The sequence below is a fragment of the Folsomia candida genome, unplaced genomic scaffold (assembly GCF_002217175.1).
Source record: "Folsomia candida strain VU population unplaced genomic scaffold, ASM221717v1 Fcan01_Sc004, whole genome shotgun sequence".
Classification (NCBI taxonomy): Eukaryota; Metazoa; Arthropoda; class Collembola; order Entomobryomorpha; family Isotomidae; genus Folsomia; species Folsomia candida.
Genome location: NW_019091196.1, coordinates 11,029,150 through 11,047,822, shown reverse-complemented (window position 1 = coordinate 11,047,822; position 18,673 = coordinate 11,029,150). Strand labels below are relative to the sequence as shown.

The 18,673-nt window shown below is 39.9% G+C and overlaps 1 protein-coding gene across 1 annotated transcript; it reads left to right on the top strand.

Moving 5' to 3' along the window:
* Positions 1-678: 678 nt before the first annotated feature.
* LOC110848702 lies at positions 679-15,495 on the top strand. Its single transcript, XM_022095979.2, has 6 exons — positions 679-1,870; positions 8,581-8,786; positions 10,247-10,379; positions 10,984-11,117; positions 12,710-13,007; positions 14,458-15,495. Exons 1-6 carry the CDS (start codon positions 1,762-1,764, stop codon positions 14,580-14,582), a joined length of 1,005 nt encoding a protein of 334 aa, XP_021951671.1. The 5' UTR covers positions 679-1,761; the 3' UTR covers positions 14,583-15,495.
* Positions 15,496-18,673: the final 3,178 nt, after the last annotated feature.

Below are 18,673 nucleotides of genomic sequence, written 5' to 3'. Positions count from 1 at the left end.
ATCAGAGATCAAAAAGAGGAGATGAAGAAAGTTGCTACAACATTGTCCAACTTTGCGTCGTTATAAACTTATTGCTAACATGACAGGACTAGACCACCCACCTTAGCCTAACTTATTTATTAGCTTACTACCGTGAATCCCAAAATAATTGGTACACACATTCCCTCTGATCTGACATTACTCCGTAAATATCCAAGCAATCAAAATAATTTTTTTCCTGTGTGTACAACAGATTTCCGACGAAGAACACATAATAATGTGCAATTTTTTTGCCAGAACAAATACCCTCCCACATCCACTACTAACCACTTACGTGCATTACTTGACAAAGAGGAGGAAACTATTTTCATTGTTTAACTAAAGTACCTCATTTCTATGATGATGATAATGTAGATGTGCAGAAAGATATGTAGACCACTACACACATACCTTTTGCTACCTCCTTGTCTTTGACTCATACTTCAAGTAAGATTAGTTGGCCATTAAGTGGTACTCTGGTCTTCTTTCTTCTTCTTATTTCACCTTTTGTCCAGTCCAGTCCTACTACTCACCAACCAACCACCAAACCAAACGAAACCAGTAAAGCCAAACCATTATCAAGAAGGAGTTAAGTATAATGTGTAGTTAGTTCGTAGTAAAAGAGTTCGCAAAGACCAAACCAAAACCACTTGACTCCTTGGCCCGATCTGCTTCTCTTGCTTCTGCTTCTCTTCAGGAATGGAAGAAGGAACATTGAGTTGCGTCTTTGTTGAGTTTTTCATCGACTTTTTCCACATCTCTTCATGTTCTACTCTTAGCGAGTGTGTGACTGCTCTACAAAAAGAAGTAAGTTTGGTTTCGTGTAGCTTGTGCTACACAAGGCGCCTCCGAGATACTACATAGTGAACATACATAGTACAGCAGATTTGGGAGAACTGAGAACACACGGAACTCGGCAGCCAGGCAAGACTGGGTTGATCTCTTCCATTCCACCCTCGACTTTAGCCTGCTTCACTCCACTTTCGGGGAAACGGCTCCATTTATTCGGACTCCAACTTTTCCTACGGAGTGACTCAAGTGAGACGAGCACCACACATACACACTTGGCAGAGGCACACATACGAACGTATCCACCAGTGGATGAGAAGATAGCCAAATTACAATTTCAAATTTTCAAGTCGAGAATTGAGATCTCTTCGTTTCCGGGTGTTCGACATCTTCTCGCTCAGCAACCAGAGACAAATTGCTGTTCTATAGTTCAAGAAAGTGAAAGTGGTCAGCACAGCACTACTGGAAAAGACAGCAAAAGACTTTATTGCAGCGAGGAGGAGGGAGAAAGTTGCCAACTTTATAATGTGCTAATACATACGTACGTACGGGGAGGATAACATGCTAAAAAAAGTTTGTATTTTTTTGCGACCACTATTATAAAATTCGAGTCGAATTGACCAACTTATCAACAAGCTCGTTACGCATTACCCTCCACGGCTGCTCGGGTTTTGAGTGACTAAATAAAAGGGAGAGCGAGTTAAGAAGCACGTGCGGAAGTGTCTCATTCATTTCTCCCAGAATTTTGGGCATGCATGTGTATGTGGGTAAAAGTGAAAGTAAAAGTTTCCCCTGAAAAAACTTGGCTGGATTTTTTAAATTTTCTTATTGACAAGAGTTTACCAACTTTCCCTGTAATTTACTAGAAGAGATGTATTTTCCATCGAATCAACAGCATAATTGAGACTACATATTGCGTGTTTCGCTGTAAAAAAAAGTTGAGATAGAAGCGAGATGGAGACATTTTATACACAATTTCTTCTCCCATCTTCAACCAGTGGCACATCGACAAGGGTAAAAATGAGTTCGATATTGCTCCTCGTCTTTACATTACTTATCACAGGTAAGCAGTATTTAGTAGTAAATATCTGGTTAATTTATGGCATCCACGATTTGCAGGGGAGAATAGATAAAACCCCCTGTTTGCTAACTAAATAAGGTTCAAAAATTTTCTCAAAACTGCGTGGGAGATATTTATATTTTATGTGCCGTGGTTGAGCACACACTCACTTAGCTCATGATCATCTCCCCATTTCATGCTTTGGTTGGACAGTGATGGAACTGTTACTTTCTCCCGAAGAGACGTAGTATAGCAATTGAATTCATGCGATGCTGAAATACTGAAGTCCAAATCAAACATGAAATTTGGAATCCATTACTGGGACGTGTGTGAATTGAAGGTTCTTCTTCTGGAGATATCCTGGTAGTGCTGGATGGATGGCTGGATAGCTACCCCTCCGCCTTGTTCGTAACTTACATATCTCCACGTACGTGACGGTGTTTCACTTTCTCTCAGATTTGCTGGGAAGGGAAAGAGACAAGGAAGAGCAAATATTTGATGAGGAATTACACACAATGCAATCTCAATCCCATCCAATGTCAAATGTTCAGACCAAACTCGATCCAATTCAATTCCCTCTTCACTGAAGAAACTACTCTCTCAGTCTGCACAGTTCTGTTTGTTTTACCATTTTCAGTGGATATATCGGTTTCAGCGAGGGGATAGAAACTTTGAAAATGGGATGATGGGTGTAGGAGTGGGATCAAATTGGCAAATTCCATCCCGGCCAGTTCCCTCGGACGAGGGGGGAAGGAAGGCAGGAGAGATTTAGTATTTATTAGATGTACAAATAATTCTGGTCAATTTCGCCACTTGCGAATATTCCATAAATCTACCTCGTTGGTGCAAATGGGTTCAATCCCTACTATCACGTTTAGCGGGGCTTATATAATGAACACCAAATTTCATTGAATGCCGACACAACCCCGCCGGTTTTCACACCTTCTTCGTGTAAAGATGAAAGGGAAATTTTGATCGGGAAAGTATATAACATAAGTTCCAGTTGTATACGTAACTATTCGAGTCCATAGAATTACTTATAACGCCTTTGTGTCAGTGACTTGTTTTATTAATAAATACAACAAACACGGTAAATACGCCGTGTTTCATAATTTAATTGTGTTTTAGCTTTCTCCGCTCGAGTTTGTTTGAGAAAGGGATTTACCCGTTTTGTTGTTGCTTCACCTCCAAAACTAAATAAGGATCAAGAGGTAAAACAGCTTCAGCGTAATTCTACGTACATATGATAGCGGCGGCTTATTTACTCAGGCCGTGTATACCTTTTACTTACCTGCGTATGAATGTGTACCTACGTAAGTGCCTTAGGTGCACATACCTACTTTTGTACCTACTTGCGTACACTAATCCATGAACAAATAAGATTTACATTTGTTCAATACGCAAGAATTCCCCACTCTTGTTTGCAAATACAGGGAAACACAATCAGCTAATGTGTACTCGTGTCGACTGTTATAAATAAATTTTATGTAGGAGGGGTCCACCGAGATCATTTGCAGGATGGGTTGGATTTTAGGATTTTTTTTCGATACCGATGATGATGCGATGCATTTTATTGCTTTTCTTATATAAAGTCACTTTATTACTTTTTTTCTGAGATATTCCCAACAGAGAGAGAGCTCCATTAGGAAAAGAAGTATGCGGAACTCTTGTTTCAAGAAGAATGTGGATATTTTATCCACATTCGTTTGTTGATCATTGTGACATGAAGAAGACGCGTAGAAACGTACGTACATAAATGCACTCACTGTAAAGGCAAATATGTACCTTGCTGTGTAAAGTTGTTCTTTTTCGGGTTATTGATTCCTTCTTCTTGAATTCTTGTGTTTATTGTGATGATAGAAATATGTCCGTCCCGTTTGATTCACCCTTTTTCATATTATATCCCGACATTAAGACAATAATGCTCCTGGCACCAGTCTACAAATGAAGTTGATTTGTACAGCTTACTAGAGTTGCAGTACGAGAACAAGCAAGTTTGGCAATATCAGTCCTTCCTCCTCCTCCATTTTCGGAGAAGGATACGTAGAAAAGAGAAAGTCAGGTCAGCACAACGCCCTTGGCAAAAGAAGAAGAAGAAGGAATTTACAGATATTTGGAATTTGGGAAGATTACGAGAATTACGTAGAATCAGAGGGTCGAATCTAGGGAGTTGGAGGTAGGAGCAGTAAGTTAGTAATAAGGTCAACATACACACACATATAGCTGATTATATCTCATACGAAGGTGGAATGTGCCCCACGGTTGGGAAACCTAATGTAGAAAGTAAGTAGAAGAAGTATCAAAGTATCAGTGAAGGGATTTAGCACGGCAGGACGGAGGGCCGCCTCGTTTTTTGGTGGTAAGGACGACGAGAAGGCAATGAGCTTTCTCTCTTTTTTATCACCTGCCCAGGCTCAGACGACTTTGCTGGGTGGTTTGGTTGGTGGTCGTGTGTGTGTAACAATTTTGTAAAATCATATATCCCGAAGTATTTATGACCTCTCGCCCAAACTAAAGCAGACTCAAGGGGCTGACCTCTCTCTCCTGGTCAGATATGTTGATGGAGAGACCTCGTGGCCGAGCAAGATATGTAGTTCCAGAGTGGTTAAGGTGGTCCATAATTTGGGAGAAAAAAAAGTTATATTTTTTGCAATCTTTCCACCCACATACCTGCTGCGTACCTGTCCATTTGGAAGGTTGGAAGGTTGACGGAACTAATCTGTAAAGTGATGATGACGGAATTTTCGTCAAAACATCCAATTTCACAATATTTGCTATTTCAGATCAAGAAAGGATAGAAGGAGGTGAAGATATTTTGCGAAAAGAGTAGTGAATCGAGTGATGCTTTCTCACTTATTTTTGGAACTTTTTAGACTAGAGTGAGGAGGAAGTGGGTGACGAACATTCGGGTCAGGTAGGCATGTTTGGGTTGAAAAGAAAGTAAACATTTTGAGTGACTCCTTCAAAGCAAGAAGCATCATTCAGTCAGCAACAAAGTTTTTTGACAAGTCCAGATTGCTCAACTTTCCTACAAGTGCGCAGTTTTAGGAGCTGTAACGCCTTTGTCGTATATATTAACGATATGGTTTGTTAATAGTCCATTAAACGAGGGTTCCGTTAAGGTATCATCTGTTGGTTATAGAAGCTAAGCTTTAGCGTTCCCCATTTTTTGAGAATTGGGATCTAAATCTGCATCTAAATGTTGCAAGGAATGGGATCAAAGTACTTACCACGACTTTCTCCTCCAGGTTCAGGTTGAAGGGAGAAAGCATGCAGGCTAAAGAAACTTTATCCAAAATCTTTCCTAATATTACAGTAGGAGCGCAGAACAGCAGAAGAACGTTAATTGCACAGCTGTGCACTTTAGAAAACGTCAACATCAGATGCTTTCTTGTTGTCTAGTTTAATATTCTCTCACACTCGCGATTCTTTCTCTCTATTTCGCATTCATCGATATCAAATTTATTCTGCAACACACATCCAATCCAATCCAGGTGATGGTTTGGAATGAAAATAGACCGTTTTTTGATCAGTCTTCTCTCTCCACTTCTTCAGGGTAGTTTGGAATATTAAAACGGCCAACTTTCTTCCTCTCCTTGTTATTAGGATATGATGTACCTACGCACTTTCCGAACCAATCTATACTTTTGTGAAGGATGGAGCAAACTTGAAATTCTGCATGATTTAAACTTTTTACTTGGCCTGATGATAACCAAGCAAGTTTTGCACACACACATTTTTGGATGGATAAGAAGCCAGCCAAACATACGTCGGGCTTTCAGGCCTTCGACTTATGCACCACCTCCCACTTGGATTCAGCTAAACTTACCTAAAGAGTTGACTGCTGGAGCCTCTTATTAAAGTGAAGTGAGTGTGCATCACCACATTCCACTTCCAGCCATTAAATTCAGTTAGTTACATTAGTTATGTTTGTGTTTCCATTGTGCTCTTACTGCTGCTGCTTTTTGTTATACGTAGCTATGAATTTGTATACATGCATGGGTTCCACCACCACCAGCCAAGCAGCCAAGCACTGCACAAAAGGCTTTCTCTTTCTGGTGAAAGTGTTGAATATGAATGGAATGGATGTGTCTGTCAGTCCATATTCTATTAATGTGGCCTCGCTGCTTGGATGTGTGTGGAGCTTTCCACCACTTCACACTTGGCCCATTCAACAGAATCTGGCTACATTTTGAATCTGCATGAATAAACTACTCTCTCTCTCTCTTTGAAATAAATAACGATGCTTGTTCCAATGGCAACACCACTACACGTACTGCTTCACGATGTTGTAATGACATATGTATGTATGTACATTCTAGAAAAGGAAACTTGGTACAGATGCAAAATTTAACAAGGTATGAAGAACTATCTACACGGGTGTGAATAAAGTATGCACAAACATATGTACGTGAACAACAATGGTCTCATGTTCCTCGGTGTCTTGTCAGATGTGAGAGGTCCTCTCGGTGTCGTATTTATAATGTGGATGATGTGAACTGTGATACTCTAGTTCTTTCTACACCCCCGCGTGTGGCTGTCTTTTTGTCGCAAAACTTTGCAAAATGATGAGTCACGATAGGTACGTGTAATGACGTTATTGTTGGAAGAGTGACACGAATTAATTGGGTTCCAATTATTGTTGTGGAAGAGAGAGAGTCCGATTTCAGGGAATATAAAAGGGTACTTAATTCGCCGTTATCAGGTTATGGGTTGAGTTGGGTTGGTCGAAAATAGTAGAATTTTCCCTGAAGCCTTGCTCTGCCGTGGGTGGGATTATTGTGTGCTGCTCAGCCTCACATATTTTTTAGCAACGCATTTATATTCGGGGGATAAATGACAAATGAAAATAATATCCATCTCACTTCACCAGAGACCAGACGCCGTATTCAACATCCAATCTCGCACATGTGTCTCCTTTCTCTCGCTGCACGACGTGAAATCGAATTTTTCCTTGTGTGCCGGTAATACATCATACAACACTTCAACCAGAAGGCTATCACATTCCTTCACAAATAAATATTAGGCTGGTGGAGGTGGGTGCAGAGCTCTGGATGTAGCGTGGGTACAAAGGCATAATGCCAGAAAAGAGAAAGGCTGCTATGGTCTGGTCAAACAAATATTCCATTCCTCGATCCCAACCACAAAATGTACCCTCTTCCATCTACTACTTGTTCTACTCTGCAAGGAGGGAATGCGGTTTGTGCAAAACAAATTATGTAAATTCTGCCCATGTACTTTAGCAAAGAAGGGAAAAATTGTGTGAATTCTGAAAGAGATTTTTCACATGATGTTTATGTAACCCTCGCCATTTCTGGATTTCTGGAGAGAAAGCACATAGGTAGAGAAAGTACGTTATATGACTACTTTCTACGGATACGTCGGCCTTGTCACCAGATCAGCCAGATCCCTCACACTGTCATCAGCATTTTCTATTACTTTTCTGGATTTGTCTTGTATTGTGTTTTGTATTAGTGTTAGTATTATTAGGAGTATAGCATCGACGGGAGAAAGTCTGCTGGTCTGCAGGTTGTTTTATTACTGGGCTTTTTGAACTCACTTCCACGTTAGAAGACGAGTCCCATTGTTCCCTTTTACAAGTTGGACGAGAAGGTGAAAGCGAAACCCAATACGAGATTGACAACAGAATACATACACGCGATGACTAAAGCCAAACTTGTCCGTGTGTATACAATTCTTGAATAATATTCATTTTCCTGCATCCTTGTCTAGGAGAAAGCTGTCTCATATTGCGTAGAATGCATTGGAGTGAAAGTGATCCGCAATTGGATGATGCGTGAGATGTTGATATGCGAGACTGCTCCTTTTTCTCAAGAAACTCGTGCCAGACATTAATCTTTTGTACAAATTGCGTAGTATTTTATATTAACGCACATCCCTCAATAAATTCTGTAGGATATTTTTTTAAGATGGAAATAATTCAAGACATTTTCCCTCGAAACTGGTACTTTCTTCCCCCTTTTTCACCCTTTTTTCTGAATCTCGCTGGTAATCAAACTGTTAGCAAATATTAAATTTTGAATGAGAGAATCAACTCAAAGTTTGTGGTGGTGGTGAGAGAGAGCCCAAATTTTAATAAATGGCAAAGTCATTCCCAAACTAATATGGAATCTTTCTCCAACTTTTTTGTATATTGGGTCGCATTGTGATAAATTGTTATTGTTTCCCATGAATGTAAGGAAGGATAAGAATGATGCATACACGGAAATGAGATGAAAGAAGGGGGAAATATTTTTTGTTCTCGGAACGCATTTTCTTGAAATTGTGACAGAACGGGGAATGACGACGACGACGTCTTTTTTCAAATTACATTTGTGCCACGAAACGAGCCTTTTCGTGGAATCCATATCGTCTGCCCTTGAAATATTTGGGGTCCTCATTACTTCAGGACTACGGGGAAAATCAATTTTGTGTGGGGAAATCCATCCTGTCCTTTGCCATTGTTATGTAATGGTCTCAAAGTGAGACTGGTGCATACGTACGTAAATTTATCTCGTTGAGGACAGAATGAAACTTGATACCTTTTTGTGGTTTAACTGATTTATTTGCTGCGTGCACTTTAGTAATTTGTTACGTGGTTTGAGCTGATGCGAGTAATTTTTACTTCTCTCTAATGAAAATATTTATAGATTAACAATTGTAATTCAAGTCGTGTAGATATGTAACTGTTGTCTATTTATCACTTATTTCAGGGTTAGATGGTCTGAGGAACGTAAGACTGGAAGGTCCACACCATGTCCGCTCCGGGGAGGATGTGATACTCAGATGCAATTACGACCTGGACAATGACAGCATTTACGTGGTTAAATTTTATAGAGATTCCAACGAGTTTTATCGCTTCGTTCCCAAAGAAGTTCCACCAAAACGATTCTTCCCCAGTTCAGGCCTCGCCTTTAACGTGAGTGATTTTTAAACTCTACAATAATCATGTATATTTACAAAATATCTGTAATTCCATTTTTTAACCAGACAAACTGATGACACGAGTAGATTTTTTATGTAATCTGTTGCATAATGCATGATCCCCATCGACACGATGATTTTGACTTCAAGTCTGTATAATAAAGCAACATTTGGTGTCACTCCCCCCAAAACCACGACCACATACTCGTCTAATTGAACCGAGTCGTCGATACAGATTTATGTCCTTGCTCGTGATCAATACGAATAATGCAACGCTTTTCTTTCCTTCCTCCAGTTCCTCCTCGTAATTATTTCTTTGTAAGGATTCCCGAATTTCATTAAGCTTTATCATTTGTTTTCCCATCTCCTCGTCAGTTGCAACCCCCCGCACAGCGTTTAGTGCAACGATCCCCAAGACAATATATTATTGTCTCTTCGTCCAACCATGCGGAGGAGAAAGTCGTCGTCCCCTTCCCCAATACCTAATTAAACGTTGAAAAACTAGCAATGTGTATCATAAAATGTTTAATTTTCCCTTCATCTTCTTCCGAAAAAACGGCACACATGCAGCACAACCCAGTTTGCGCCTCTTTTGTTTATCCTCATCTATTGTGTTGTGTCTCTGTAAAGTAAAAAAAAAGTGGAACTAAATAAAAGTATTTATTTCTCTTGCTGATTTCTTGTAGTTTTTTGTTGGAAAGTTGTTGAGACTAGTGGTGGTGGTGGTCTGGTGGGTGAATCGTTTGTATCACTGTACACATTGGAAAAGAAAGGCCGCCCGAGGTTGTACTTTTAGCAGTGATGAGAGAGCCGCGGAACCTTTTTTTTTCATCCAGTTTCTCTACTTTCTTGTTCATCTTCTTCTTCTTCTTTACTTTTCCAACAGTTTGTTACAAGTTTCACTCCTCACTACTCAGCAACCATTTACTGCTCGTTGGCCCACTCTTCTCGTGTCCGTGGGGAAAGTGGAGTTGAATAAGACAAATGAATCATTGTGGATTGGATAATTTAATACTGAAGCGCACTCCTTCTTGTACAACACAACACATAACTTTATTGCTGAACTGTTTCTTTCTACTCCCCCGCTAGTTAGTTAGCAGTACAAACAGAGTTAGGCCCAGGATTTCTCGGGAGAATCTCGTTAATTCAGAGTCAAGTGGATATACGCAAAACCTCGACTCTGATGGAATGGTTAACTCAATGTGACACGAATTTTGTGTTATACTCGGTTCTGTAAATAATGGAAAAAGTGAAGGAATGAGTTTCATTTTGTACGTGATTCCCCACCAACCACTGTCAGTTGATCATTTCAAGTTTGAACAGCGAGAAAGGGAGAGAAAGTTTCCTACCCAATTAAATCTTTAAAAGTCCTGCTGGAGATGATGATGCGGCATCATGTTAACTATGCTGATGAGATATTAATCTGCTTAATTACCATTTATTATTCGCCCACAGGAGGTGTACTGCAACGAACATGACATCTTCCTGAGGAACGTGAGCTTGGAAACGACGGGCCGATTTAAATGTGCTGTTAGTGCAGAAATGACGTTTCAGACTTTCATTGCGGCACAGGATCTCGTCATAGTTGGTAAGAAGACTAAATTGCTTACTCTGGTGTTATCTTCGCCACTGATTTGGGGAGCCCTTCACTCAAAATCAAAAGTGAGAATATATACGAACTCAACGGTCGAGAGAGAGAGATTGAGTTTCGTATATGGACAAGGACAAAAATTGTCTCCCCTTCTTCTTGGTGAACTTGTGTGAGTGAAAAATGGGTACCAGAGATCAATGCCTTTCTCGATATACATATAAATATATCACACAATGCATCGCTAGATGACTAGACGACTGGTGTTCATCGCTCCCCTGTCCTCAGAAACTTCACTCTGCCCCATTGTTCACCTTAATCACCAAATCAATTGCACAGAGCCTGCAAGTCTTTGATCTTTGAGATCTTTTTGAGACCCAAAGTGATCCAGAGGCAGCAGCTACACACCAAAGGAGAAGAAAGAGAAAGATGAATAGTGGTGAAAATGATGGTGGTGGAATTTGAAACCTCATTCATACATGGGCATGCATGAGGCTGCTTTCTCTGAAATCGGATTTTCTCCTTGCACAACTGCCACTAACTACCTCGTGTGTCTATGATGTAATGCCTGATTAGTACATGTGCCCTTGTGTATTTCTTGCAGAAATCGACTACTCGCCACCCCTCATCGAGGTGGATCAACCGAGTTATTATCCCGGAGAAAATGCAAAAGCCAACTGTTCCGTAGGACAGGTTTCACATTCTCTAAATTTCACCTGGTTCATCAACGATCAAGAGGTGAGTGGGTGGAATATGTCGTTATTTTTAATAGTCAAATACTCATAATAATTGACAAAATCATAAGAAAATATGTATGCACAGACAGAAAAGTTGTTCCACTCGAACTATCAATCACCCCGTTTGGCAAGCATTGACCTGACAAGTTTGCCGATAAATATTAAGTAGTTTGGTGTTTAAACTCTTGAAAGCAAAAGCGGATAAGTAGGGGCTTAAGCTTGACATTACTGAGCAGGAGAAAGAGGACTCGTTAGCACATTCACTTTGTTGTGTAGCCAGCCAGCCGCCAGCTCCGACGTAACACCACTTGACTCCTGAACAAGCTGCATAGTTCAGATTCTTCTAACAAGCTCCATCCATATTGTGCAATAATGTACTCTCCGAAGGTGAACTTGGGGAGGTTAAGGCTTGCAAAATGTATGGCGATGTAGGTAAAAAACATAACGATAGCTTATTGTATAACATTTTACCTCTCCTCACGTACGTACGAAGGAAATTCTTCCCCCTCCTCCCGTCAGACAATAAGGACCTCGCTCATCTTTACTATCAACCAACTTCATCTTCATCACTCAACAACAAATTTCTATTCTCGTCGAGAAATTCGAAAGGAGGAGTGAATCAAGTTGGAAATAAGAAAGTGAAAGCGGAATGAAAACTAAAATTTCCTGAGGGATTTCGCTCCTCTAAAAATACACAAATTCCCTATTGAATTATGAATTCTTCCTTTAATGAAGCAAGACCAAGAAGTAAGTGATTCGGGAAGTTTGGAATTTTTGATGAGCGAGAGAAAGAGGGAAGTCTGAAGAGAGGAGGAGAAATTGTTTGCTGCTTAACTTTGCATCTTTCTCCTTGTTTGTTTGTGTATGTGGAGGAGAATGGATGGATGGTGGCTGAGAAATGATGAGTAATGGATGAATGCATGAAAGAAACTTGTTTAAAAATGTGGGGTGAGTTATTATGAAAATGGTGACTATACAGAAGGCCTCGATGCAACGATTAAGCGGAGAAAGTGCAGAATCCGAGATTCGTGGCGATGAAATGAAATGATGAAGGAATGTTGTGGGTGAAAGTCTTGGATGCTTTCACCCGCAGAATTATACGACGGATGTCTACACAATCTTCTTCCGAGAGTGAGAATGGTTCATTGTTTTTCTTATTTTCCGTCTTGATTCCTTGATTCCTGATGAAGAGCAGTTGCTGGTTTGGTTTAGTTTGAGCTCGGAAAAGCAGACCAAGAAGTATATAACTTGCTCATTATCTTGATGGAATGAGGCTCGATTTCGATGTGAGGAGAGGCTTCGTATTTCCCATTTGTCCATCTTTCCACTCACCTTCTCCTTTCCCTCTTTTCGATGAAAGTTCGGCTTACAATTACGTAATAATATCTTGGCCGGCGGCATCACGATGAAAATGGAGACGGAATAAAGTGCACTCTCTTGTTTTGGTTAATGTGTTATGTATCTGCGAATCGAGTATGAAATGGAGTTGTGCTGTTTATTAGTAACATTTCTTAAGTGGATCACTGCTGACCTGTTTTTAGATACGTAATGCCACCACCTTCTTAATTACTTACTTTACTTACTTTGAAACAGGTGCCAAAGGCGTTGCACAGACAAATCACCATTCCCGACGCGGACGTACCTTCTTTGATGAAATCAGTGTCGCTGCTACAGTTTGAAATGGGGACCACGAGTTTCACTGCCCTTGATTCTACGAAAGGGGGAGGACGCACATCTCTCAACGGGGACGATACGAGGTTAAAATGCAGAGCTGAGCTGTTCGACTTGTATTCTGAATATTCTAAGGAAATTGTGATTCAAACGACGCAGCCGAGGTACTCTCCAAGCAACCAGGATACGCTTCGGAGGTCCAGTCCACCCATAAATGGAGGTTAGCCACCATACCACCACCACTTTCAGTCAGATATCTAGTTACCTACGACGACCAGATTATAAAAAGCGCAGTCTGCTGCTTTACGATTTATACGTGGGTGCGTTATTTATGAGGCAATTAAACTCTCACATTTGAATGAACCTCAGGTGGTCAATTGATCACGGTGGGGAAAGGATGCATATATTTATTATTGTACAGATTGCATTTTTAGGTACGGATTTCCCTTTAAAAAATAATACTCGAGTGGTATGCAGAGATTTTCGCGAGTTGTACATGTAACCACCATTTGCCGACTTTCTCCATATACGAGTATGTACAGGAACATGATTAATCTGGATGTGTTGGAAGGGCGGCTTTCATTATAAACGAGGCCCTGTCGCTGGCCTGACCCAAAAACAAAATAAAGATTAATGACCACAACTTGTAATTATATCAGATGGGATTGTGAATTGAGGCTGAAAGCTCATTATTATTGTGTGCATTATTCGCGAGGCTACGTATTATATAAATATTTACTCATGGACGAGAGAAGTGTGTGGTAGTAGACGTAACACAATATATAAACACAGCTTTCCTTCCCCTCGTGTTGTTCCTGTTAATCACTGTAATTTGTATCTGATACGAGATTAACTAGATTATGATAAAGTTGATAAGTGGATAATCTGAGGGAAAAGAAGGGACCAGTGGACTAATTATTGCCGGTCTTTGCTTTCCCCTCCCTCCCTCAACTTGTTAGTTTTGTTCTCGTGGTTGACTTGGTGGTTAGTTTTGTAGCTTAAAGTTTTGTTTAAAGTTACTCTTTCATCTTAGCCGACTTGATGACTCCCAGAGGAACCCTCAGCGGAACCATCGTCCCATTATTGAACTCTTCTCATAAATTCCAACTCTGAAACAGGAGAGAGAAACACAACCCCTCCTTTACCTTCTGCTTCGTGTCCTCTTGCTGAACTTGGTTTGGCTTGGCTTGGTTCACCACAAGGTAGATGGTGGTTGGTTGAGAAAAGGAATTTCTGCCAGCACATGAGACGAGAGGGTCACGGGGAAGGGAAAGTGCTGTGCAATTCGTAGTGAGTAATATGCAGTCAACCATTGGCACTAAAGCGAAAGAACGATTAAGTACGTGACTCATAATCCAAATCATGTCGGACATGTTTTCAGCCTTAAAACACATCTATTGATAACGTTTCCAGTGCTGGATAGATACATAGGACCAGGTAGCAACGTATCCCAAAGTGCACTTTCTCTCTCTCCCCGCCATTCATAATGAATACCTTGAGGGTACCCGATACCCTGTAAATTTTAAAGTAAATACTATCCCCGTTAAGCAAGTTTATTGCAGTGTAGCAATTTCCCCGAAAGTCTTAGAACTTTGGTTGTCACTTGATTCTCTTAATTGACGTTTGCATTTTCCATGATGCACCTCATGAACTTTTCCTTGCTACCCCAGGTGCAGTGGCAGCATCATCCTCTCCTTCACCCACAGTGCTTTCATCCTGGAGGAATTTGATACTCTTGATGATAATCGGATGGACGGGAGCAAAACGAGGTCTTCATTTTCACTTCTGTTTGTGACACCAACACCACCAACAAACAAACTATTTCCATTCCGGATGATGAGTCAAAGTCGTTCTTGTTTGTTACTGCTGCTGCTGTTCCTGCTGCTGTTCCTGCTGCTATCGAGTTAAACATGCAACATCAACAACATTCAAGCCAAATTACTTCTTCCTCTGCACCAGACTCGGAATGAAATCAAGGATGACTTTGAGTGAATGAGATGGAGCAAAAGTTGGTGACTGTTTCGATGAAATTTAATCAAGTATGTACGTACGTACGTCAAAATTATCAAACATCGCCACATTAAAACAATCCCCTTCTTGGATGGTGGATACGTAATAATAATGAAATTTAATTATGATTCTCTTCTGGCACAAGGTGTCTACATATTTATTTGAGGGAAATCTATGTATAAAGTCGGACAAATCATATGTATGAAAACGTATGCACATGAATGCTATGAATATTATATGTACAGGAACAAAGGGATATTGATATTACCTTGTTATACAAACGAATTACTTTAAATAATACTTTCTCCCCCTTCAGTCATTTATGGAATGTCAAACCACATTACTAAATAAATATGTTTTCCTGTCATGTGTGTTTGTACTGCTGCTTTGTTGTGTCGAGTGTGAATGTATGTGTTATTTTACTACTGAGATTTTGGATTCTGTGATGATTACACATGCAAACATATGTATTATTGTGACGGTGACGACATGTATCAATTTGTATCTTTGATTGTTACTAATACTTAAGAGAAGTATGTATAATACGCAATTAATTAGTTATCACTATTATTTGGTCTGCTGACTAAAATTGATGAAGATGTCATTTAATTAATAATGATTTTGTGATGGATTGAAGTCATGTCAAAGGTAATAAAGTAATAATTGAATTTCCTCAATTTATTATAAATGAACAAGAATCGTTACACACGAGTAAATCACAGCGTGATTATAATATGTATGTTGCTTTCACCCTGTATTTCATTTCACTTGCTATGAATTTGATATACAATTCTTGGTAAGATCTATTCTCAAAGAAAGAAGAAAAAGGAAGCAATACATACATACAGTTCCAAAATGCATTCACAAATCGTCAAAGTGACAAGGATCATAACGACTCGGCGGCTCTTGTGACTTTTCCCTGGGCGAAGAAAGTATACAGTGCGGACCGACAAACTGGAAAAAATGGGGGAGCGGATGGCGAGAGAGGATGGAAATAAGTATGTACATGGTAAGTCGAGGCGTACGTACGAATGTAGTGTGGAGGATAGGATATCGAGATGGTGAAGAATGTGGAAAAGAATCGTCATAAATTAGGAGAAGGGTCTCATTAAAGTCTCCTCAGAATGAGCCAATCGTGCATGCATCAATGCTAATTGAAGATTTGCTAGCACTGCACCCTATCCTTGTCGAGTCGCAGGAGGCGAGATGAAATTCCCAGATTTTTGGATTCAGACTCCCAGCCTCCCGTACATACAGTCCCCCAATTCCTTTGTGATTCTGACGATGACAATTCTTTCTCCTTTTTGCTTTCTCTCCAAGGAAGGAATCGTAGTAAAACCCTCTTGAATTTTTAACGTGCAGCTTAGAAAACTCTCATAAGCAAGAGCTGTTTGTACTAACTGAATAATAAAATGCGTGTGCACTTCCTGGACAAAATTTCCCCGATTTTTTGACAATTGTTGAATGACAAGTTTTTTTTTGTAAATTTGTGTGGCATGTTTTAAACTAAACTGTATATTTATAATGAAGAAATTGAGAAATATGTATGTATGTGGAAATGAAGGGTTAAAAGTTGAGACAACTTTTTACTTGAAGGAATCTCAACCAAGGAAGACATCGAATCCTCCTTCACGCTATTTCAATCTCATCCTGTTCCATTATGCAGATGGACCCATTTCCAATGCAGGAGTGTTGAGGGAATATATACAACGATGCACCCACCCACCCGATTTCAGATTTTAGCAGGAAAGTGGAATATGTTCGTGTCCATTCCATTCCCAAATTTACACGGCGGACGAGGAGGAGGAGGCATGCAACACTTTTCCGACGTAAGCCCCGTACAGGAAAGTTTAGGTGTCATTTCAAGTGAAATCACTTGGAACTTTACTGCCAACTGTTTCTCTACTTATTTCTTATCAGTATCGGATTTTGAACCAATTCTACAAAATAAGATTTCCACCATTTGCATCCGAAAGGAGAAAGTTAACCGGTTTAAACAAAAAGGGGAACCTTTTTTATACCTTTTTGGCAAGGCTTGATTTAACCCTGGGAGAAATGACTCAATCCTAAATTGCCTTGTGAATACTCAATTTATAATTAACCAAAAAAAGGTACACGTTTTCATCTCAAAGTAAACATCCCAATCTCAAAATTGCCCATATTTTCACAATTCATCCAACCAAACGTAACCCCCCTTGCCCTTCTCTCTCTGTTATTATAATCAGCTCAGTCAATCCCCCACTCATCTCCTGAAGATACTTTACTTTCCCTCACAAAAAGAATCATGTCACATTATTCCACAAGAATAAATTCGTGTGCAACTCAACTTAAAAAAAGAGCCCCTCGTCCCAAATAGAAACTTTTATTCAGAAAAACTTTTCACATCATAATAATAATAGAACAAAACTGTCAGAATGAAATGCATATATTTGACAAAGAGGGAATCAACTCAATAAAATAATGGGTCGTTTCTTTCCCTTGTATTATTTACACTTGTCGCTCAAATTCATGTGACATTTCTCGTAAAATAAATACATTTTGACGTGACCTTCCGGTTTATGTATAGTAAAATAAAACAAATATACACATCCCGTCCAACAGGGCAAGTTGAAACAAGAATTATTCAATCGCACCCATTTTCCAGGCTTTTATTTTACAACGTAACAATTTATCCGACTCGACCACAACCATCCTGTTGATGTCGACGACTTTCTCTGCCGTCTGACCTCCGGTTATTTCACAACACATTACGCAACGTTGAGCTTGCCACAGGTCAGAGAGAGTGAAAACCTGCAGTGAGCACATTTTAGAGTAAATAGTTCAGGCAGGCAGACTATCATACAAGTTAGTGCTCGAAAAACTTTTTTTTTATCCATCCATCTGTCCATCCGTCCATCAGTATTACGCCATCCGAACTACATTACTGCATCTCTAAAACTAAACCGATGCAAGCAGAACCAAACCGGACAAGCCAGACCTGAAAACTTTCCTTCTTTCGTCTTCACTTACCTTGGAAGAACGCTGAACTGGAAGAGTGCACTGGATGAATGAACGCAAAATGAGAGGGAGTCTCTAGCTGTATCTGCCCCGTGATCGAGTGAGTTAGTGAATGACGTTGTAATAATAAGTTAAAGAAGACTTGTTTCAATTCAAAGGGAAAGGGAAATGAAATGCAGAAGAGTTTTTGAATCTGGAGTTTGGATTCTTTGGAAAGTCGCTGGCTCGTAAATTTTTAACGAGAGGTTTCATAATTCCGGGAGAGAGGATGGTGCATGATGTGTTGAAAAAGAGAGGAGGAAAATATTGGCTACATTATAATACTAGGGGCACAAAAGAGCTTAGAAAGTTAGTTGTGGTGGTTTAGATTTGGGAAGAATGGGTGGTGCGGAGCATGGTGCATGTGGAAGAATGGGGGAAAAAAGTTGGTATTTTACTTTGATGGATTGGATGTGTATTAAGGGGAAAGTTTTTATTTTGATGTAATGTATTATTATTTGTAAATTACGGGTAAGCAATAGTAGTGAAAGCCATTAAAATGTGGTGATGAAAGGAGTCAGTTATGATGGAGGAGATTGATGGGTTCGCAAAAATGTCATCATTACGACAAATTACGCCGTATTACAATGACGTGGTGTGTTATTACTTGTTTAGAAATTAGAAATTGTGGTCTGTACGTGGCACATGGACTTGTTCATCAAAAAATGGAAGGACGTGGGACGGGATACACAGGATCACGTTTATTACGTCCAATCAGGAACGAATTAATCTTTCTACGCATATGAATGTTCTTCACATCACGAACGAACACGACATACATGCCACCACATCTTGTTAATCAAAAGTTGCGTAAATATCAATTTTCCGGGTGAAGTCATT

Excerpts from the sequence above, each read along its gene's own strand:
- LOC110848702 (XM_022095979.2), top strand. The coding sequence starts at position 1,762 with ATGGAGACATTTTATACACAATTTCTTCTCCCATCTTCAACCAGTGGC. Across the intron at positions 10,380-10,983 it reads ACAGGATCTCGTCATAGTTG|AAATCGACTACTCGCCACCC; the intron begins GTAAGAAGACTA and ends TATTTCTTGCAG. Across the intron at positions 13,008-14,457 it reads CAGTCCACCCATAAATGGAG|GTGCAGTGGCAGCATCATCC; the intron begins GTTAGCCACCAT and ends TTGCTACCCCAG.